This window comes from Globicephala melas, chromosome 15 (assembly GCF_963455315.2).
Source record: "Globicephala melas chromosome 15, mGloMel1.2, whole genome shotgun sequence".
Classification (NCBI taxonomy): Eukaryota; Metazoa; Chordata; class Mammalia; order Artiodactyla; family Delphinidae; genus Globicephala; species Globicephala melas.
The window spans coordinates 6247476-6269489 of NC_083328.1; the positions used below are offsets into that span (position 1 = coordinate 6247476).

Sequence of the window (22014 nt, forward strand, 5' to 3'; positions counted from 1 at the left end):
ATTCTGTCACTTATTTTGTTTTGTTTTCAATATCAGTCGTTCAGTGTTGCTTGACAATCTTTTCATTCATTCTATGATTTTTTTCCTACTACATCATTCCTCACAACAGATATTCTAATCTTCACTCCATTATTTAGGCTCCAACCTACCATTGTCCCCTGCACTCTCAGCAGGTAACATCACTGAGAAAAGAGGTTAAGAATGAGCTCCTTAAACACTTCTCTAGAATAATTTTAAAATAATCTATTTCAGGGGTAAGCAAACTACAGCCCTTGTGTCAAATCCAGCCCTGGCTGTGAGCTAAGAATGGTTTTTACAGTTTTAAAGGATTGTAAAAATGAAGAGCAGGCGACACACTATGTGTTCTGTCTAGGGTAGTTACCATCTGGCCCTTCATAGAAAAATTTGCTGAGCCCTAACCTAGACCATAAGCCATCTTTGATTCTTTTCTTCCCCGTTCAGAGGAACCCCTTTCTCTTCTCCAAGGCTGACCTGGAAACCTGTGATCTGATCCAACCTCTCTTTGCCTCTTCCAGAATGCCTTCTTCCTTGTGTCTTCTCCATGGCAAGCTGAACGATGGTTTTTGAAGTCGCTAGGTATAGTTCAGTTTTCCAAGACAGACTAAGTCCATCAGGCTGTTTCTCTTGGTCCTCGATGACAAGGTTCAGCCTTGTCCCTCTTGGATGTGAGGGCATATTAGCAAATGAGGAGGCTAGCCAACAATATTTCCAAGATGGGTTGATAACGAAATTTGTAATATAAAAGGATGGGAGACCCTGTGAGCAGGGCTGGACTTTGCCCTGGCATGTGGTATAAGGAATGGACCCAACGTTACCTTATTCCAGATGACCAACCAGTTGTCTGCTTTCTAAAAGTCCACTCTTATTGATATGAGATGTAGCCTTTGTCATTTACTAAATGATTCCACCTTCTCTCTCATCCTCCAGATCCAATCAATCCCTAAACTTTGCCAATTTTACTTTCCCAATATATTTGATATCCAAACTCTGCTTGCGATCTCTAGTCTCACGAATTCCCCAGTCCTGTCTCTCATCCTTTCTCTCGGGGACTGCATTATTTATCTTCGTTTAACCCACAGTCAGTCTTCTCATCTCCCCACCTCCCTCGCCTCTTGCTCAGTCTCTCTTGCAGGTTTCTCTGTAGTATCTTTCTAAAATCGGTCCCTTCCCGCCTTCAAATCTTTCCGCGGCTTCCCATTGCCTCCAGGTTACCTAGCTAAGCCGCCTGCTCTAGCGGCTCTGAGGGCGCGGGAAAGCCACCAGTCCCCACCATTTGCTGGGCTCGTCGTGCTCCCTCCGCTGGGGGCACCTGACCTCACTATTGGGTCCATCCATCAAATCTGTGCTCAGGCGTCGGTTCCTCCAGGAAGGCTTCCCTGACTAGCGCCTACGCCCCCCAACACTACCCAGGGTGGAGGCCCCTTATGTGAACCCACAATACTCGGTGCTACCCTCCATCACCCTCCGCCCCTAACCCTCGCAAAAAGCGCCGGAGGCTGCAATAAACACTTGTCGACCGACGGGTCTCTAAAGTCTTTGAGGGAGGCGCGGTACCCGGCGGTGCGTCCGGAGGGTCCTTCCCACCGGGGGAACGCAGGTGCAAAGGCATGGAGGCGCAAAGGGGCCTGGCGACTGCGAGCCTCCAAGGGAGTAGGTAGGCGGGGTAGGAGCCCCTGGTGGTCCAGCGCGCGCTCCCGAACGGTCCCCGGGGACGAGCGACCATCGAGACGCACCGGCCTCCGAGAGTCCTAGAGGGGAAACGGAAGGGGCCCTTCCTTGACGCACCTGTCTGACAGCGTCCGTCGCCCACTTCCGATCCGCCGCGGGCCTGGGCGAGCCCGGCACAGGTGCGGGGCTGCGGGGCGGAGGTGGCCGGAGATCCGGGGCCGGGCTGAGGGCCTGCTGCGGGCCTCGGCAGCTGCGAGGCTGTCCCCGCGGGCGGCGCGTCTCCCCGGAGCTGACTCCCGCGGCACCGAGTCTTTGCGGGTCGGGACCCGGGGGGCCGCACCGCGCTGGGCTCAGGTAGGAGCCAGGCTGATCCCGCCCGGCCAGGGTTGCCTTAACGGAGGGGTGTCCACGACCCTGATCTCTTGAACCAAAGCGGAACACTGTGAAGAGTGAGAGTGGTCGTTCTAGAACCAGACGCTCATTTAAAGAAACCATGGGAAGCCTGTTTGTCGAGTGCTAGGGGTAAAAGATGAGTGAGGACCTTTCCTGACTAAAGGGAATCTGGCAGACGGAGGGAGACACAGGGGTAAACATTCGTACTATAATGCGGTAAATGCAACCATGAACAAATGCAATAGCTAGAAAGCCAGGAAAGAGAAATCTCAATTGATGCAGCAGAGAAGATGAATAGACTGAAAATGTAAATAGATTTAAGATAGGTAGGTAGGTAGGTAGGTAGATACCTAGGTAGATAGGTAGATACAGAAACTTCCAATAGAATGTTAAGCAGACACTTGGAGTATTAAATGAGAGTATGTGCTCACATGCTTTCTGAATGGTAAAGCCTACACAAGTTAGAAATCTTTTGATCAATTAAAGTAATGATATATATATATTGTTCTGTTGTTTTCTTTAGGCTGAGTACACCGTCACATCCTAGCCACCAGCATGTCTATTGGTTTTACCTCCCAGCTGTCTTAACTTTGTCTGCTTCTCTGTCACCACATTGATCTAAGTCTCTTATCTCCTGCTTGGACCACGGTAAGCGCAGTTTCCCTTCTTGACCCTTCTTATCTATTCTCTATTGACACTTCCCAGGCAGAGTGACCTTTGAAGAACATGTATCTCCCCACTAAAATAAGGAATAAGAGTAAAGCCCATAATTCTTAGTGTGTGCCCAGGCCCTCGGTAATGTGGTTTTCACCTGCCTCTGAGCTCTTTCCCTCCCTCACCCTGCTGAAGCCACACTGCACTGGGGCGTGTTCTCAGACTGCAGAGTAATTTCTAGCCCTAAGGCTTTTGCCTGGAATGCTCTTTCAATCATTGGCTCATCTCATTCATTCGTTGGGTCTTAGCCTAAGCATTATTTATTCAGAAAAGCCTTCTCCAAGTCTCCAAATTTTTTTTTTTTTTTTTTGCGGTACGCAGGCCTCTCACTGCTGTGGCCTCTCCTGTTGCGGAGCACAGGCTCCGGACGCGCAGGCTCAGCGGCCATGGCTCACGGGCCCAGCCGCTCCGCGGCATGTGGGATCTTCCCGGACTGGGGCACGAACCCGTGTCCCCAGCATCAGCAGGTGGACTCTCAACCACTGCGCCACCAGGGAAGCCCAAGGTTTTTTTTTTTTTTTTTAAATATTTATTTATTTGGCTGCGCAGGGTCTTAGCTGTGGCACGCGGGATCTTGGTTGCCATGTGGGGGATCTTTAGTTGTGGCACATGGGATCTAGTTCCCCGACCAGGGATCAAAACCAGGCCCCCTGCACTGGGAGCGAGGAGCCTCGGACACTGGACCACCAGGGAAGTCCCCACATCTCCAAGTTGATTGTCCCCATTAACACCCTCCTTACTTCGTTTTTAGAACTTATCCCCATTTATAATTTAAATTTATTTGTTTCATTTTTTTTGGCCAAGCATATGGGGCTTGCGGGGATCTTAGTTTCCCCCACCAGGTACTGAACCTGTTCCCTCGGCAGTGAAAGTGCGGAATCCTAACCACTGGACCGCCAGGGAATTCCCTAATTTTTTTTTTTTTTCCTGTCTGCTGTACCAGTATGTGAGTTTCATAGGGCAAGCACCTTGTCTATCTTGTTCTCTGTTGTATTTCTGGTTTCTGTGGGTCAGGCATAGATACATGTCAAATGTATATTTAGTGTTGGAAGAGTGGACCCTGGTGACTAACCTAGTTATAACCCATCTTATATTTTTCTATGATTGTAGTGTTGTCTCTCTCTTGAGATTTTAAGCTATTTGTGGGTATAAGCTAAGTCCTAATTTCATTGATGTAGAGAACAGAACTGGGATGACCTGACCTTCCATGTGTCTTATTTATGCTGTTCTCATTGTCTGTCTGGTCTTCCCAACAGACCCTCAGTCTTCTGGGAGGGAGTGTGAAGATGCTTAAAGAGTGTCCAGGGATGGCAGAAGATCGTCAGCAGCAAATGGGTGTCCCTGTGGTAAAACTGGAGAAAGAGTTGCCGTGGGGCAGGGCGAGGGAAGGCCCCAGCCCGGAGACTTTTCGCCTGAGGTTTCGGCAGTTCCGCTACCAGGAGGCGGCTGGTCCCCAGGAGGCCCTCAGGGAGCTCCAGGAGCTCTGTCGCCAGTGGCTGCGCCCCGAGCTGCACACCAAGGAGCAGATCCTGGAGCTGCTCGTGCTGGAGCAGTTCCTGACCATCCTGCCCCGGGAGTTCTACGCCTGGATTCGGGAGCACAGCCCGGAGAGCGGCAAAGCCCTTGTGGCCGTGGTGGAGGGCTTCACGGAGGGAGCCCTGGAGGCCAAGGCGGTGGGTGAGAAGGGGAATCTGGGTCTCGTTCTGTTGGTGCGGGAAGCGAGAGGTTTGAGGAAGCAGTGGGAGTGGATGAGGCGCAGAATCTCCCTCCTCTGCTCCCCGACCATCTGGGGTACATTTTGGAGGGCAGAGGAGTTTTCATCAAGGAAAGCCATTCCCAGGGAAGACGCAGGGCCGGTGGAAGGGCTGTCAGCTCCTTTTTTGGTCATCAGGGCAGAGGCCTGGCCATATTTCCCTTGTGAGCCTCGGGTCCAAAGAAGGCAGTTGTGATCTATTTCAAGGGCCCTGGTAGACTCATTCCTCTTTGGGCAGAGATGCATGTGGTGATGCAGGGAATTCTGGAATTCCACTTGGTGAGTATTCTTCCTGAGAAGCATTGTCTGGAACAGTGCCGTTTCCACGTCTGGGACGTTGGCTGAGACGGCTCATGTAGTGAGTGACTTTGCATCTCAGATGCTCCCTTGGGACTCTGGCCATGTGTCTGTCCCTCTCTGGTAGTTTTCCGATTGCCGTCTGGGAAAGAGAGGGCAGGACTGAACGTTACTGTCTTGCTTGCAGGTAACAATCTGTCTTCATTTTGTTCTCCCTTTTCCCACCGCAGTCACCCCTGACTTCCTGTATAGTCCTAAGAGAGTTGTTTTGTTTTTTTACTCCCTACCAAGGAGCTTAAAAGTGGACCAGGAAAGGCCTGTTCTTGTGAGTTCTGGTTTTCCTTGCTATTTCTAGAGCAGTTTTTTTCCTCACTGATTCACTGCACAGTCTAGGCTTTGTATTTTTTACTTTCAGCATCTGTAATTGGGGAATCTTTTCTCTAATAGTGAGTGTTTTGGGCTAAAGTTCTCACTGGAATAATAATAACATCTCTCTGTGATACTGTTCATGGTGGAATTTGATCAGTATTGACATGGGCAGAAGGGACCCTTGTAAAATGGCATGGATGCATAGAAGTTGCTCAGCGCCTGATAAAGACAGTTTAGCCTCCTTTTCACCTTCTCACTCATGTCTTGGGGAAGAGCTGAGCCGGCTTGTCCTTTGTCTCCCCTGCAGCTGCAGTGGGTCTCTTTTTTAGGTTTTAATTCAACTCCTTTCATAACAGCCTTATGCAGGCCTCATTCTAATAGGTGTTGGGGCCTGTTCTTAGGTTCCGTGCCGTGTGCAGGGAGAGCAGGAGGAGACAGCACTTTGCAGAGGTCCTTGGGAGCCAAGTGTCCACCTGGGGCCCGTGGAGGTCAAGCCCGAGTGGGGGCTGCCCCATGGGGAAGGAATTCAAGGCCTCGACCAAGGCGCTGAGGAGCAGCTCAACCAGGATCCTGGAGAGGGGACGCAGGCCTTCCAGGAGCAGGGTAAGCTGCAAGCAGTGAGGAAGAAAGGGCACAGAGAAGGGTGCTTTGTGCCCTGCCCTCTCCTCTTTCCTTTACAAACCCTGCAGTTGATAAACTAAGTTACCTGTAGCGTGCAGTTCTGGGTTTTCCTGGCTACTTCCTGGACTTCAGTAGAAAACAGATGAAGTGAAATTGTTTTCTATAGCTCGATCTCCTGATTTCTGCGGGGGATATCTGGTATCACGCTCTCTTATCATTTCTTCTCCTTTCCCTCACATCCCTTCTAGAAACTGCCAGGAAGTATGTAGCTGACATGTAGGGATATTTTTTTTAAGTGGGCAGATAAACTGAATCCCTAAAAGTGACATGTGACTTATTGTGTTGCTGAATCTCAAGGGGGGTTATTGCTGTAGCGTGACTTGGGAGCGTGAACAGCCCTGAAGGGCAGCGCATATTGGGTCGGGCCCTTTTTCCTAGCTGAGAACAGGGTTAGAACAGGGTAGGGTACACCCACACCTACCTGTCTGGAGTCTCCTTATGGTTCCTGGGGTTCTGTGTCAGGCACTAGACGCCTGTGGACGAGCTGCTGCAGGACAGCGCTAATCCTGCTCCTGGTTTGTTTCCCTGCTCAGCTCTGCCAGTTCTTCCGGCTGGTCCTGGCCTCCCTGCAGTGAGCACCAGAGACCAGGAGATGGCAGTGGGGTTCCTTACAGCTGGATCCCAGGTGAGCTGTGACTGCTCTTCAGGGATCGTGATGTCGCTTTGAATGAGGCTCACCTTCCCCAAGATTTCTCCTCACAGCAGAGCACCGTCCACAGAGTTGAATTATTCTACCTTTCTTGTTCTGATAGATGTGACAGCTTCGTTTTCTCCACTACATCCTCAGTTATTAATTTGAATTGAGCCTTATGCCAGCGGTCCCCAACCTTTTTGGCACCAGGGACTGGTTTCGTGGAGGACAAGTTTTCCACGGATGGCTGTGGGGGGATGGTTCAGGCAGTAATTCGAGCGATGGGGAGCGATGGGGGCGGCAGAGGAAGCTTCACTCGCTCACCGCTCACCTCCTGCTGTGCGGCCCGGTTCCTAACAGGCCGCGGTCCGGTACCGGTCTGGGGGTTGGGGACCCCTGCCTTAGGGTCTAGGCATGAGGCTCAGTTCACTCATTTGGATTACTCTTTTTTTTTTTTTTTTTCTTTTTTTCCTCCATCGACTCAGTATTACTCTTGTAATTGTGAGGAGGAAGACATTAGTGGTGGAAATCCCAGAGGCGTGATCTAGGGTGTGGTGGATGGCCAGGAGGTCAGTAGCCCTTTGTGGAGGCGCTTTATGGATACTTCTGCTGCTGCTCTTCCTCTGGACCCCATCCTCCCCCCACGTCAGCAGGAGGGAAGCGACTCGGGTGGGCGCTCCCAGGAGCCCTGAGCCGAGTGGTCTCTCTGGCCCCTCCTGTGGGAATTCCCAGAAGTGACTCAAGTTTGAGCTCACTAAAGTCGTATTTGGGCAAGGGTTGATGCCTGTGCTGTTTGCTGTTTCTGTTTTCCAAGCATATTGTTTAGAGGAGATGAAGAAAGGACATCCAAGTTTTTGAATTTGGTCAGAGCCTCTCCTTCTACCACAGTAGTTCTTCACGGTGTCATGACGATGACACATTGATTTCAACACAACGTTGTTTTTGAGGCAGGGCCAGCCCGAGTTTTTACTTATCTCTGAGGGACAGTCAGTTCTGGTTGAGGGGCTAAACAGCAGCCCCCAGTCTCCATCAAACATGAGGATCGAGTGGAGGTGATTGAACGGTGGAAGTTAGAGGCCGCAGTTGTTGGGTACCAGCCAAGTGGCTGCAGCAGAGGCTCAAAAATACAGTGGCTCAGACAAGTCCATCGTTCTCTGCCATTAAACTGTCGAGAGGGAGGCCCTTCTGGCCCCACTCGGAACCATCTAGGGACCCGCATTCCTTCTGTCTTCCTGCTCTGTTCTCCCCTGGAATGTCGTCCCCTGTGTCTCTCTGCTTTTCCACTGCTCCTGCCTCGGGATTATTTCTTTATCCATAGCCATCTCCTGTGCTGTTTCAGGGGTTGGGCCCATTTAAAGACATGGCCCTGGCTTTCCCCGAGGAGGAGTGGAGGCACGTGACCCCAGCCCAGATAGACTGCCTTGGGGAGTACGTGGAGCCCCAGGACTGCGGGGTCTCACCTCCAGGTAAGACTGTTTCCATCCCGGAGGTAAGAAACTGAGGAGTTGTGAAAGCTATAGGTCAGGGTTGTTGTCCTTGCCCCAGATTTCAGAACCTGATGCTACTGATAAAGGAAGGGAATATCATGGCAGATGAGTAAATGGGTCTGTGGAAAGCGCGTGGACCAAGGCACATAGGAGCTGGCGAGGTGCTTTCCTGGGTCAGGAGAGGAGCAGACAAGGAGCAAGAAAACACCAGGTAATTATTCTGGCTGAAATGAGACAGGTCGGTCGTTAGGATGCCCTGAACGAACTCCTACTGTGTCTGTAGTTGAAGGGGACTGAGGGCTTGAGAGCAAGAGAAAAGCAGCGAAAGGGGGATCCTCTGATCTCTTTCACTAGCCTGTGTTTATGGAGCGCTCCCTTGTGTGCAGGCCCCACATTAGCAGTTCTGTGTTGGGGCAGGACTGACGTTCATGAAACCTCGGAGCCCACAGTGTGTGGGTGCAGGAGGGCACGGGGCTGCAGTGGGATCTCAGCAGTGGATGGGGCTGGTGTGGGCTGGTGTTGCAGAGCAAGCAGGGCCCTGGCCGGGCGTCTCAGGTGGCAGCCGGGTTTTACCTGGGGTCAGAGCTGGGAGGAAAGGTGCTTGTGGGGGAGAAGCAGCAAGAGAAGGTAGGAGGGAAGGGTGAGCCTGGGAAGTGCACACCGAGGGCCCACCAGGGACAGCCGGTGAACACTGCGGAGGGCTAGGGACGAGGGGTGACAGCCCCGCGGCTTGGATGGGGTGGGCGGTGGGGAGAGGGGAACCATGGCTGCGAAGGGGCCCCTCCTTTGTTCCCTCTGATTCTCTCCTTCCTCCTCTCATCACTTCTTTGTAAGTCATGTGCTGACCACTCACCTGTACTGACATCTCCTGGTCTTTTTTCATCTTAAAACATGTTAAAACATGTTTCATCTTAAAACATGCAAAAGTGTCGTACAGTCGACCCATTAACAACAGAGGTTTGATCTGTGTGGGTCCACTTACACGTGGGTTTTTTTCAATGAATATGTACTACAGTCCCGCATGATCTGTTGGTTGAATCTGCGGATGAGGAAGCTTGGATACGGAGGGCCGACTGTAAAGTTAAATGTGGATTTTTGACTAGCGGTCATCACAGAGTAGTGGCAGTGGCAGTATACTGGGAGGCCTGGGTCCAGTACAAGGCTGTCACCCATGATGAAGCGATGTGCGATTTCTGTGATGGCAGAGGACGTGGAACCCCTCCGAGGTAAATGCAGAGCGCAGGAGCCGTGCGTGTGCACCCATGGAGGTGCCGGCATCCTAGCGCCTTCATCCTGGCGCTGCGGACGGGCCTCTGCCAAGGCCGCCACTGTGTTCCCAGCAAGTTTTTACACCCTCCTGGCCATTCTGACTGTTCTAGAGACGCTGGCTTTATGCTTGTCCTCTTATCCGCTCACTGGTTCAAAACAACCCACGTACTTCCCTAACGTTTACGCTGAGACTGGGTGAGCCGGAGGTCTGCTTCCCAAGCATAGCATCCTCTAGCCGTCTCAACCTTGAGTCTTCCTGAGAGTTCTTCCCATGTGATTGCCGCTCTTGCACTGACAACTGTCTAGGATTGGGCCTGAGAAAATAAACATAAATTCCATGATACATAATATCTAGCTCGTACTCACATTTCCCCACGTCCAGTTAGGTTCATGCATTGCATTTAATTTTAATTTTGCTGTACATAACACCTCAAACCTGGAAACTACCCAGATGAATATCAGGCAGATTAATAAGGACAATGTCATATACTCTTACGGTATAACATCGTACACTGATGAGAGAGAATGTAGTGCAACTACAGCTACACCACGATGTAGGTGAATCACACAGGCGTAATATTGAGCAGAAGAAGCAGACACAATGTGTGAATCAGATATGTAAAGCCTGGGAACTTTATCACCATACTTTATGGTGATAAAAGCCTGGATAACACATTACCCTGGGGACAGGATGGTGTCACCAGTCTCCGGAGGGGAGGGGACGGGAGGGGCTTCTGGTGATGTTGTTTCTTAAAGTGGCTGCTATTTAATGGTCATCTTCATTATGAAAATTCTTTCAGCTCTTTATGTTTTGCACACTTACTTTTGTGAAAGGTGCAAAATAAAAGAATACATCAGAAGTGAGAGCTGTGTCCTTCATATTTTATCACATCACGAGGCATGAAATGTTCTTTTTCCCTTTATCTTTTTTTTAAAAAATTAATTTATTTTTGGCTGCGTTGGGTCTTCATTGCTGGGCGTGGGCATTCTCTAGTTGCGGCGAGCGGGAGCTACTCTTCGTTGTGGTGTGCGGGCTTCTCATTGCGGTGGCTTCTCTTGTTGTGGAGTATGGGCTCTAGGTGTGTGGGCTTCAGTAGTTGTGGCTCGTGTGCTCTAGAGTGCAGGCTCAGTAGTTGTGGTGCACAGACTTAGTTGCTCCGCAGCATGTGGGATCTTCCCAGAGCAGGGCTCGAACCCATGTCCCCTGCATTGGCAGGCGGATTCTTTTTTTTTAAGAAATTTATTTACTATTTTTGGCTGTATTGGGTCTTTGTTGCTGAGCATGGGCTTTCTCTAGTTGCGGAGAGAGGGGGCTACTCTTAGTTGTGGTGCGCAGGCTTCTCATTGCGGTGGCCTCTCTTGTTGCAGAGCACAGGCTCTAGGTGCGCGGGCTCAGTAGTTGTGGCACATGGGCTCAGTAGTTGTGGCTCGCGGGCTCCAGAGCACAGGCTCAGCAGTTGTGGCGCATGGGCTTAGTTGCTCCGCGGCATGTGGGATCTTCCTGGACCAGGGGTTGAACCCATGTCCCCTGCATTGGCAGGCGGATTCTTAACCACTGCGCCACCAGGGAAGTCCCCTGGCAGGACGATTCTTAACCGCTGTGCCACCAGGGAAGTCCCTCCCTTTATCTTTTGATGGGCTTGCCTGAAACGACTCTTTTCCGTTTAAGCATCACCTGTCATTTCCCTCTTCTTTTCTTTTTGGCTTCTTTGCTCCCTAGTACCTCTTTTCTCTCTTCTCCTTCCCTTCCTCTTGATCTTCTGTAAACAACTATTAAGTTAGAGAGGGTATAAGAGGGATCACAGGAAGGACTTGTAGAAGGGCGTTTCAGTCCTAATAAATACGCCGATGTAGAGGTAGTCTGGTACAGACTGGGTTCATTCACTTATCCGGCAGTCATGAAGCGTCTCCCCTGAGTCAGTCCCTGTGCCAGGGTCCCAGAGACCCAGGTTAATAAAACAGGGTGAGGTGGAGGGCACAGTGCGAGCAGGGGTAGTGAGCTGAGGGAGGACGTGCAGTGCCGGGAGCTCCCCGTTGCTGGAACAGGTCTGTGATCCTGGGGAAGCTGAACATCTCAGATGACCGTAGAATAGCACATGCAACAAGGTCAGTCGTAAGTAAATGTGGAATAAACGGTGCTAATTGAGTATATGTGTTGATGAGACCCAGGATGGGGCAGTAATCTGGGCAAGTTCCTTAGAGGAAACCATTGAGTTAGATTTTGAAGGAAAGCAAAGTCTGACTTAGTAGGAAGTTAAGAGGGAGGGCATTAGAATTTAGCAGACTGTTCTGTAAAAGGGCATGGAGATTGTCTGAGCTTGGGCTACTGTAACAAAATACCAGAGAATGGGCGGCTTAGACAACAGACATTTATATCTCACAGTTCTGGAAGCTGGGAAGTCCAGGATCCAGTTGCTGGCATATTTGTTGTCTGGTGAGGGCCTCTCTTCCTGGTTCATGGGTGGCCACCTTCTTGCCTTGTCATCACGTGGCTGAGGGAGAGAGACATCTTGTGTCTCTTCCTTTTTTTATAAGGACCTTAATCCCATCATGAAGGATCATGCTCACATGACCTCTGTGTGTGCAGAGAGCCAGCTCTGGCTTCTCTTCTTAGAGGACATAATCCCATCCTGGGGGCTCCACCCTCATGCCCTCAGCTAATTAGTGCCCAGAGGCCTCACCTCCTAATAGCACCTGGGGGCTTAGAGCTTCAACCTGTGAATTTAGGAGGGAACACAAACAGTCTGTAACAGATGGAAAAAAGTAAAGGAATGTCTGGTTTTAGAGTCAGAGAAAGTCAAATGTACTGAGGTTGTTGGTTAAAGGAAAAAAGAAGGAATTCTTAGTGGGACACCCTTAGAAGCTAGGTTCTAACATGGAAGTTTACCTTCAGATCTGTTTCAGTATCGGTCTGTATCTCCCTTATCCTGTAGGCCTGGGGAGCAAGGAAAAGGAGGCGAAGACCCAGCCGGCAGACCCCAAGGGGCCGCTTGCTCGGGGGCCGGCAGAGAGGTTTGGGGAAGCCTCTCTCCAGGTCCCGGAGCTCGGAAGAACCTGTGAGCAGGAGGCCGGGAGCTCGGTGGGGAATGCGCCTGGGCCGCCCCCTCCCCAGCGCGGCATTGCCCCCCTGCCTGATGACCTCAAGACCCACAGCTCCTTCTGGAAGCCTTTCCAGTGCCCCGAGTGCGGAAAAGGCTTCAGTCGGAGCTCAAATCTGGTCAGACACCAGCGGACCCACGAAGAAGACAAGTCCTATGGCTGCGGGGAGTGTGGGAAAGGCTTCGCGCTGCGTGAGTACCTCCTGAAGCACCAGCGGACCCACCTGGGCAGGCGGCCGTACGCGTGCGGCGAGTGCTGGAAGACCTTCAGCCAGCGGCACCACCTGGAGGTCCACCAGAGGAGCCACACGGGCGAGAAGCCCTTCCAGTGCGGGGACTGCTGGAAGAGCTTCAGCCGCCGGCAGCACCTGCAGGTGCACCGGCGGACGCACACCGGGGAGAAGCCCTACACCTGCGAGTGTGGCAAGCGCTTCAGCAGGAATGCCAACCTGGCCGTGCACCGGCGGGCCCACACTGGGGAGAAGCCCTACGGCTGCCAGGTGTGTGGGAAGCGGTTCAGCAAGGGGGAGCGGCTGGTCAGGCACCAGAGGATCCACACTGGGGAGAAGCCCTATTGCTGCCCTGCCTGTGGCCGGAGCTTCAACCAGCGGTCCATCCTCAACCGGCACCAGAAGACGCAGCATCGCCAGGAGACCCCAGGGCAGTGAGGGCGCCTGGCCGAAATGCCCGTCTTTTGCTCACAGAAGGTGCCGGAGAAGGTGGGGCCTTCTGGAACCACCAGGCGGAGGGAGACCTCATTGGAGGATGTGCCCCCTTTACTCATTGAAGGGTTGGGGGCGTCGAGGGACGTTGCGGGCAGAGAGGCGCTTTCACCCATTTTCTTTCCACTCGTTTTACACATAGGGGAAGGGAGAGGCCTGGTTTATTTGAGAGGCCAGAGGGCACAGCATCTCACGTCTCCTACCCAGGTGGTGCTCGTACTTTCTCTTACCCTTTTTGAGGAAGCGGTATCCGGAGTTTCAGTTCAGGTCCTGGTTTTTCTCCTTCAGTGGATGTTCACGTCCACCTCCTGAGCGAGTCTGGTTGTCAAGGTGAAATCTTGTCCCGTGTCGGCAGCTTGAACCTCGTTTTTCTGAGGGCTGTGTCCCTGCAAGAACATTAGCTCTGTCTCCCTTCCCCCAGTTCTCTTTTCCATTTAACAGATATTTATTTGCTAAATAACACCTACTGTGCGCCTGGTTCTGGGAGTGCAGTGAACGAGACAGATGAGACCTCATTCCCCTGGAGCTTGTGATTGGGCCCTGGAAGCAGACTCGTTAATAACGCAGAGCGCCCTCAGTTCCCTTCACAGCGAGTGCCGAGAGAGAGGAAGTCCTCTCAGGCTCATTCTGCGCTCCTTCTGCCCTGCCCCTCCAGGTGCCTGATCTTTTCCTCCCAGCTGGGGTCGCTCAGGCAGCCTCCTTTATTTTACTTTATTTGCGGCCCCCTTTGTCTCTGTGACAGTCTACTCGTTGGTGGTTTCCCCATTCCATTATTCCTTGAACAATAACAACTGTCCACACATCTGTTAGGAAATTAATATTTTGCTTTTGATCAGTGTATAAACAGAGTATTTTAAACAAACATCCAGGTCTGTATAAAATTCTAATTAAATGGGACCGAAAGATGAACTAGTATTAATACCCTGTACTTGATGGCCCTTTACAATATATAAAATGTGCTGCTTCCCTGTTTTCTCACTTGACTCGTTCCACAGATATTTACTGAGGCCCGACAGTGTGCCAGGAACTCTTCTAGGTGCTTGAGGTACATCAATGAATAAAATAGGTGGGGTGTGGAGGTGGCGTGGGAAATCCCTGTCCTCGTGGAGCTTACGTGTTGGTCAATGTATTTGATCTTCAGAACCACCCAAAGTGGAACCCGTGGCTGTTCCCCGGGACCCTTTGGACCTGGCATCTGAGCCTGTGCCTCAGTCCTGTCAGCTGGCCCTGAAATGCATTCGCCACCACCTACCTCTTGTTCCTGAATCATCTCCGTCCTCAGTGCATCTCGGTCCTTGTCATCTGAGAGGTACTTGGGGTCCTCAGGGCCACCTGGAGATGATGAGACGGTAGCAGTCTGTTTTGCATGAGTGCCAATTAACGAAAGACAAAGCTGTTTGTAGGCATCAAAAAAACACATTTTTTAAAAATGAGGCGATGCGGCGTTTGTACATGTGCTTAAGCGTCGCCGTCGTTAACGGCTTTCCTTCCTCTTGGGCGTTCTGGAGGCCGCCTGGCGGGCCTGGGCCGCGCCGCAGTGTCGCAGCGCTGTGCCTTTGGACACCGGCTGCTGAGCGATTAGTTTTCTGACGGGACTGTAAGTTAGTCTGTCTTTGGACTGTGTCCTGTAATTGCAAGATGTGATTTGTCTCATGGTGCCTCTTGATATTATATTCTTTCACTGGGATTTTTTTCCCCCCATTTTTCATTGTAAATAAGGTAAATGGTAATGACTTTAATACAGAGAGTTACATTACTCAGTCCACCTTGAAAAACATTATTTTATCACTCATTTCTTGGCAGATAACCGTGGTGTTTACTTTTGATTGAACGAATGATCTCCTGGCCCTTCAGTTGTCCCCATGAGGCTGCGCTGACCAGGGCGCTGTGAGATGTCCATTCTCTGAGATGCTGGGCTGCTACTTCTCAGCAACATCGAGGTCCAGATGCAGAGTCAGCTCTTTTCTTCCCCATGCCCCAGACAAGCCAGGCAAGGCTTACAGCCACCTGGAGGCCAAACCCAGTAAGAGGCTTTTCCTAAGCCTCTGGCCTGTAGTCTGTGTGACGTGGGGGCTGACCTGACCTGAGTTTGGCCTTTTCTGGAAGGTCTGTATTCCAGAGCTAGGCGGGGAGTTTGGGGCCAGCGTGGCCTCCGAGTTGCTCATCAATGGGCTTCTGTTTACCTGAATTAAGTGGTAGATTCTCTGATCATACACTGGGTTTCCAGTCAGCTGAGATCTCTTGAGGGAGCTTCTGTAAGAGGCCTTGCTGTCTTTCCCACGTGGGCTCCCCTGTCCGCTTTGAGAACAAAGCTCATGGACAGTTCCTCAAAAGAGTCTCAGAAGAAATCTTTCCCCATGGAGTTGTAGTAGCCTTATTTTTGGTATCTATTCAAATGTCAAATATTGTTTTCTGTATTTTTCTATTTAGGAATTTTTCATAATAGAAAATTTCAAACATAGATAAATGAATCCTCATGTATTCATCATTCAACTTTATTTATTTTTTTGCGGTACGCGGGCCTCTCACTGTTGTGGCCTCTCCTGTTGCGGAGCACAGGCTCCGGGCGCGCAGGCTCAGCAGCCATGGCTCATGGGCCCAGCCGCTCCGCGGCATGTGGGATCTTCCCGGACCGGGGCACGAACCCGTGTCCCCTGCATTGGCAGGCAGACTCTCAACCACTGCGCCACCAGGGAAGCCCATTCAACTTTAATATATACTCATAACCAGTCTTGTTTTATCCCTACCCCATCCTCCTCCTCATCTTCCTCCCCAGTTGAAGTATTTTAAAGCAAATCCCAAATGTTGTTTATAGATATTTCAGTGTATATCTCTAAATGGTAAGGATTCTTAAAAAAACCCCAAAAACCCACAATACTATTATCATATCTAAGAAACTGAGCAGTTGCTTAATTCCAAATTAATATTTAAAAAAAAAACCCCACAATTTAAAAAAAACCTTCTTTAAGATCAAAGTAAGAAGACTTCCCTGGTGGCGCGGTGGTTTAAGAAGCCACCTGCCAATGCAGGGGACACGGGTTTGAGCCCTGGTCTGGGAAGATCCCACATGCCACGGAGTAACTAAGCCCGTGCACTACAACTACTGAGCCTGCGCCCTAGAGCCCGCAAGCCACAACTACTGAGCCTGCGTGCCACAACTACTGAGCCTGTGTGCCACAACTACTGAAGCCAGTGCACCTAGAGGCCGTGCTCCACAACAAGAGAAGCCACCGCAATGAGAAGCCCGTACACTGCAACAAAGAGTAGCTCCCGCTCGCCAAAACTAGAGAAAACCCGTGCGCAGCAACGAAGACCCAATGCAGCCAAAAAAAAAAAAAAAAAGTAAGATCCGTAAATTTTAATTTATTGCTTTGTCTTCTAAGGCTAATAATCTATAGTTCCTATCCCTTTTTCCCCTTGAAAAGAAATTTTTTTTTTAATTGTAATTTTTTATTTGGCCGCGCTGCATGGCTTGTGGGATCTTAGTTCCCCGACCAGGGATTGAACCCACACCCCCTGCAATAGAAGCGTGGAGCCCTAACCACTGAACCGCCAGGGAAATTCCCCTCCCCTTGCAATTCATTTATTGAAACAACTGAATTATTTATCCTGTGGAGTTTCTCATACTCTGAATTTTATTGTTTGCATACTCGTGGCATAATTTAATACAGCTCTCTGCCATCTGATTAACTAAAAACTTAGGTGTAGAGGTGTAGCCAGATTTGTATTTCACACTTTGGCAAGAACACATTGCAGATGGTGGCATGTCTGGTTGTTTCTCATTATATGATGTTGGGAGCTTAAATGCATTTATTTCATTAATTCTATAAAAGATTATAAAAGATTCTTCGTTTATTAGCTGGAAAGCTTCTGTAAGAAATTTCCCCTCAAAAAAAAAAAAGAAATTTCCCTTCACTGTTAGATACAGTTCCTAGAGGAAAGGAAATGCTTGACTCTTCCTTCCCTTTATTTACCTGTCTTCACAATAATAATGATCTGGGGGCTTTGCTTCTTATAAAAGTGATCAGTTATTATTATTTTTTAATCAAAATGCATTAATGAATTCAAACCAATCCACCACAGTTGTTATTCTTATTGATCCTCAAATCATTTCGCTTTTGGCCAGTGGGAACCTCTTCACGTTGGCTCCTAAATGGACATAACCCTCATCATCTTTGATAGCTTCTTTGCTGTCTGGTGTGACAGGGTGTTACAAGATCATCTTGTGCATTTCCTGCCCCTTTTGAGAGTGAAGGGAAGTGCTATTAATTATGTCAGGACAGTGGTGTAAATGGGACTCCAGGACCAACAGGGATATTTGGTCACTTTATATTTAGCCTTCACTGTGTATGATTGGGTGTCTGCAGTTCCCTCACACAGGGCTAATGTGTACTTCAGGGCCTGGCTGCGCGTCGTGGGCCATGCTGCTGTGACAGGAAAGGTGCCACTCCCAAGGGGTGTGACCTTTGTAAGAGAAACCCCATTTTATCCCCTGGGTGTTAACAGAACCAGGTAACTTTCTGCCCAAGGTGTGTCCTGGGGAGCTAACGCATTAAAAAATTGCTTCTCAAAGTGTATGCCAGGGTGAATGTTGTCTGCAGGCTGATTAAGTGTGCTAAAAATACTTTCCGTACCTGTTTTATCCCGGCCTAGGGAAAAGTATGAGAACCTTTGTTTCTTAAAAAATAAGCTGGTTTCAAGTCTACTTTTGAGACAGGGAGGAACTGGCAGAACACATTTCTCTAGAGTCTACTTGTTCTTTTAAACTCTGCCCAAGTTTCTCAGCCTCCCCACTATTCTCCCTTTGTGTCAGGAAATTCTTTGTCTTGGAGGCTGCCCTGGCTTTTTTGTGCATGGTAGGCTGTTTAGCAGAATCCTTGGCCTCAATCTACTTGATGACAACTAAAGATGTTTCCAGACCTAGCTAAATGTCCCCTGGGGGCAAAACTGACCCTGGCCGAGAACCCCTGCCCTTGGGGTTCAGGGTAAGAGCTGAAAAGACTTAGATGGTTTAGCTATTGAAAGGACTGGGCTTCCAAGGCCTGGAGCTATTTCCTGCTAACCTTAAAGAGCCCTGGCCTAATTTCTAGAAAACAAAGGAGTTACTAGAGATCACGTGGGTTAAATGTAGTGTTGCCAAGCAGAGCCAAGAGCTTTTGGAGTGGAATCTCAGGATGGGGTGCTGGGGTCTATCACAGGCAGCCTGGGTGGTTGCTTTGGGTTCCTTTCAGGCAAGCACCTGCTGCACTACTCCACACAGCAGTGAGCTTTTTCCTGGGGCTAGGTTCACCATCCTCAGTGAACGCATGCGCAGTGAGAGCCAGTGAAGCACAGGGCAGCCAGTTCCAACTTTTTTGCCTCCATGATAAGGTCTCCTAAGGCCCACAGTAGTCATAAATACTTGAATGGATGAAAGACCTGGATTTCTTCCTTTTTCGTAGCTAGAAGGCTCTCTTGCGGGTGCCTTAGGAGGGAAGAACCCTGCAGCAAGTTGCCCCCCAGTGGCCCCCGATCTGGCAGTCATCTGTAGCTGCTGTCCTGCCAATTGCAGTTATGTTGAATTCACTTAGAAATTCTACAAATCAAAGAAATTCACTTGGGCTTCTTACAATTTCATATTCCTATCTTGCCTTATTTTTCTTTATTATCTTCAGTGAAGGGCATATTTCTAGAGATTGATCTTATCCAGCCCATTCCCAGGACTGACCTGTTTCAATAAAAAATTTCAGTAAACATTTGTTATAAAGTGGGGAAGGTAGGCAATTGTCTTCCTTGTGTTTGTCTCTGGGAATTTAAACTGCTGGGAGAGTGAGGATGGAAGAGGGGGTGGGTGATGCAGGTGTTGGGCCCTGAGAAGCAGAGGGACTTAAGAGAAGCAGTTTGGAGGAGCAGAGAGGTTCCAGTAAAAGGTCTGCCATCACTGCCACGCGCACCACCGTCTAAGTGGCCAGAGACCAGGAAATAGGGCAGACGTAAGAGCTTGCTTCATGTTTTCCCTTCCTAGTTAAAAAATGTGTTTTATTGAGAAGGTGGTATATTAGCTTTTAGAGAGACTGGGAAAAAGTGGTGGTAGAAGTCTGTATTTGCCTTCTTGAGTCCCACCTGCAGAAGCTGTTTGCGTCTTACACCATCTCCACGTCTGTGAAGGATTTGAGAAAATCCGGTCTCTATCATCTAGACATTTTGCTGACTCCTGTGGAAGGGCTCAGCATGTGCTGTGAACTGGAAGAACAGAGTGAACGATAAGCAGTTTATCGTTGAGAACCAGTGTTCCCACTAGGTTTTCCCAGTCTTCAGTTCTAAGCATTCTAAGGTGCTAATGGAAAGAATGGAAAATAAGAGGTGGAAAAACCAAGAGTTTAAACAGCGTGGTGGTAGCACACATGGAGGGATGGAGTGGAATACAGCGTTCAGAAACAGACCCAGCTCTGTATGGAAATTTAGCTTATAATAAAGATGGTAGCTCAAATCACTGGTCATGCTGTTAAATTAATTAAACAAGGAGACCATTAGAGGTGATTCTAAAGCCTTGGCAGCCTATATAAGCAAGCCAAAACCTCAGCCTGTAAATGCCTCAAGGTTAAAAAAAATCGAAACCTAAGGACAACCAATCACAAACAGCCGACTTGACTTTCCTGTATAAGGCAGCCTAAGCTATAGCCACTCAAATAATTTCCTCCCTTTGCCTTCTTGTCTTCTCTGTGAATGTCTTGCCCCTACATCCTGTGGCTGGAATGATTTTTGCTCAGATAAACTCTTAAAATTTTTACTATGCCTCAGTTTATCTTTTAACAATGCTTTTCAACAGAGATTCTCAATGTCATCTGAAGACCACTTACATCAAAATCACCTGGGGAACTTGTTTAAAATGTAACTGGGGGGGCTTCCCTGGTGGCGCAGTGGTTGAGAGTCCGCCTGCTGATGCAGGGGACATGGGTTTGTGCCCCGGTCCGGGAGGATCCCACATGCCGCGGAGCGGCTGGGCCCGTGAGCCGTGGCCGCTGAGCCTGTGCATCTGGAGCCTGTGCTCCGCAATGGGAGAGGCCACAACAGTGAGAGGCCAGTGTGCCGCAAAAACAAAAACAAACTATTTTAAAAACGTAGATAATGGAACTATTTTTTCCCCTTCTTTTTTTAAAAAACTTATTTTAATTTATTATTTATTTTGGCCGCACTGGGTCTTCTTTGTGGCGCGTGGGCTCTTCATTGCGGCACGCGGGCTTAGTTGTGGTCAGTGGGATCTCAGTTCCCCTACCAGGGATCGTACCCGGGCCCCCTGCATTGAGAGCTGGAGTCTTAACTGCTGGACCACTAGGGAAGTCCCCTACCCTTTCTTCCTGAACATTTTATTTTTAAATAGAAGTTAACATTTTGGTATCTTCACACGATTGGGTTTATGTTATCAAGTCTATAAGAGTGGCTGAGCTTCTGAACTTTTTATAATTGACCTGTGTGCAGGTCATTCCTTCTTATTTACAGCCTCCAGACCAGGACTTGAACCAGGCTGAAATGGTGTTTGCTGTAAGAGAAGGGTTATCTTATCCTACGCCCTTCCTTGGAAAAGTAGGCATCAGAGCAGGCAGTGTCCTCACAACCCATGGATGAGCAAGGTCAGTTGAAGGTCTTTCAAATTTATTTGTCACTGCCTCCCCCCCAACTTTTTTTTAAAAATCTTTTTCTTGTTCTTTTTTTTTTTTTTACCTTGAGGCCAAACCATTGTATTATTCACCATTATAGTAAATGCATACGAAGACCTCTTCTCCATGCTGACGTCAGCTTTTCTTCACATCATTTTCATGGGTTTGAGGTGAGATTTTATGGCTATTATTGTAGTTTTATGATTAGAGACCCAGGAGAGCTGAAATCCAATAGTCCCAACTCCTGAGGGATCCCAAGGAAACAATATGTTCAAGGAACAATAGCAAACTTTGAGCCAAAGTACAACTCTGTTAGTATCTGAGTTACACCCAGTAACCTCCATCATGGGCTCACTGGTAAAAGGTGGGCTGAAAAGTAGCTTTGGCCTCCCTTGCTTCCCACTCTCAGCCCCAGATCTTAATTGAGGACCTGTGTGCTCAGGCATGGTGGGGAGAGAGAGAGACAGAGAGCGAGAGAAGTGACTGGACCTAAGTGGAGACTCCAACCAGACATACGGATAGAAGATGAGCAGTCGGGGGCCAGACTGGAAGGAAGGGAGCTTCATGCCTGGATGATGACCCTTTAGGGCACACTGCCCTTCATAAAATATGGACCAGAGAACTCCTTGGGCTCTGATCAACCAGCTTGGTAAACTCTTTTTCCTTGTCTGGTGTTGGGGAAATATAAAAGTATTGGTTAAGGCAAAATCATGGGGAGAAAGGCCATAAGTGTTCTTTTTCCATGTCTGCTGTCAATTTAAATCAAAACATTAAAATTAAAAAAAATCTTTAAACTCGACTCCAACAATCCTGTTTGGGGTAGAGTTGAGGTGAACTCTGCAAAGTGGAAGAATGCAAAGCAGAGCATGAAAGGGGCTATAATAGAATTCAAATTATATGGAGTTCCAGAGGAGAAAAAAATACTTCCTTTTGACTGGGGAGACTCGAGGTGGCTTCACGAAGGGCGTGGTATTTTATGCGAGCTTGAAGGACAGCGAGAGTTTTGATAGAAATGAGCAAAATGGGATGGCTGGAATAGCATGAGAGGGACAAAAATGCACGGTGTGTTTGGTAGAATGGTCAATTTCAGAGGGACTGGAGTCAAATGGCTGGTAATCGGACGGGCCAGGACTGGATGCCCGTTGTGCTGACTTTCTGGGTAATGCTCTCCCAGCTCTGCCATACCCCTTGCAGCCTAGGATATCATCCTGTTGCTCAGGAGGCCACATACAACTTCTTCAGCCATAAACTTGTTACATGAGGCCTTTCCCCTT

At 49.2% G+C, this 22014-nt stretch overlaps 1 protein-coding gene across 5 annotated transcripts; it reads left to right on the top strand.

Annotated features, from left to right (window-relative positions):
* The first annotated feature begins 1824 nt into the window (after window positions 1-1824).
* Window positions 1825-20910, top strand: ZSCAN25 (zinc finger and SCAN domain containing 25). Of its 5 annotated transcripts, none has more exons than XR_011376730.1 (8): window positions 1825-1868; window positions 2606-2730; window positions 4053-4469; window positions 5617-5818; window positions 6430-6521; window positions 7867-7993; window positions 20562-20713; window positions 20841-20910. XR_011376730.1 is itself a non-coding variant. In XM_060284816.2 (7 exons), the coding sequence occupies exons 3-7, from the start codon at window positions 4083-4085 to the stop codon at window positions 13047-13049; spliced, it is 1641 nt and encodes a 546-aa protein (XP_060140799.1). In that variant the 5' UTR covers window positions 1825-1868; window positions 2606-2730; window positions 4053-4082; the 3' UTR covers window positions 13050-15723. The 5 variants fall into 5 exon arrangements, 2 of the variants coding, with proteins under 2 accessions (XP_060140799.1, XP_030701933.1); XR_011376728.1 differs by lacking the exon at window positions 20841-20910 and adding an exon at window positions 12217-13100 and having other exon boundaries at window positions 20562-20672; XR_011376729.1 differs by lacking the exon at window positions 20841-20910 and adding an exon at window positions 12217-13100 and having other exon boundaries at window positions 20583-20618.
* Window positions 20911-22014: the final 1104 nt, after the last annotated feature.

Excerpts from the sequence above, each read along its gene's own strand:
- ZSCAN25 (XM_060284816.2), top strand. The coding sequence starts at position 4,083 with ATGCTTAAAGAGTGTCCAGGGATGGCAGAAGATCGTCAGCAGCAAATG. Across the intron at positions 4,470-5,616 it reads GAGCCCTGGAGGCCAAGGCG|GTTCCGTGCCGTGTGCAGGG; the intron begins GTGGGTGAGAAG and ends GCCTGTTCTTAG. Across the intron at positions 5,819-6,429 it reads GCAGGCCTTCCAGGAGCAGG|CTCTGCCAGTTCTTCCGGCT; the intron begins GTAAGCTGCAAG and ends TTCCCTGCTCAG.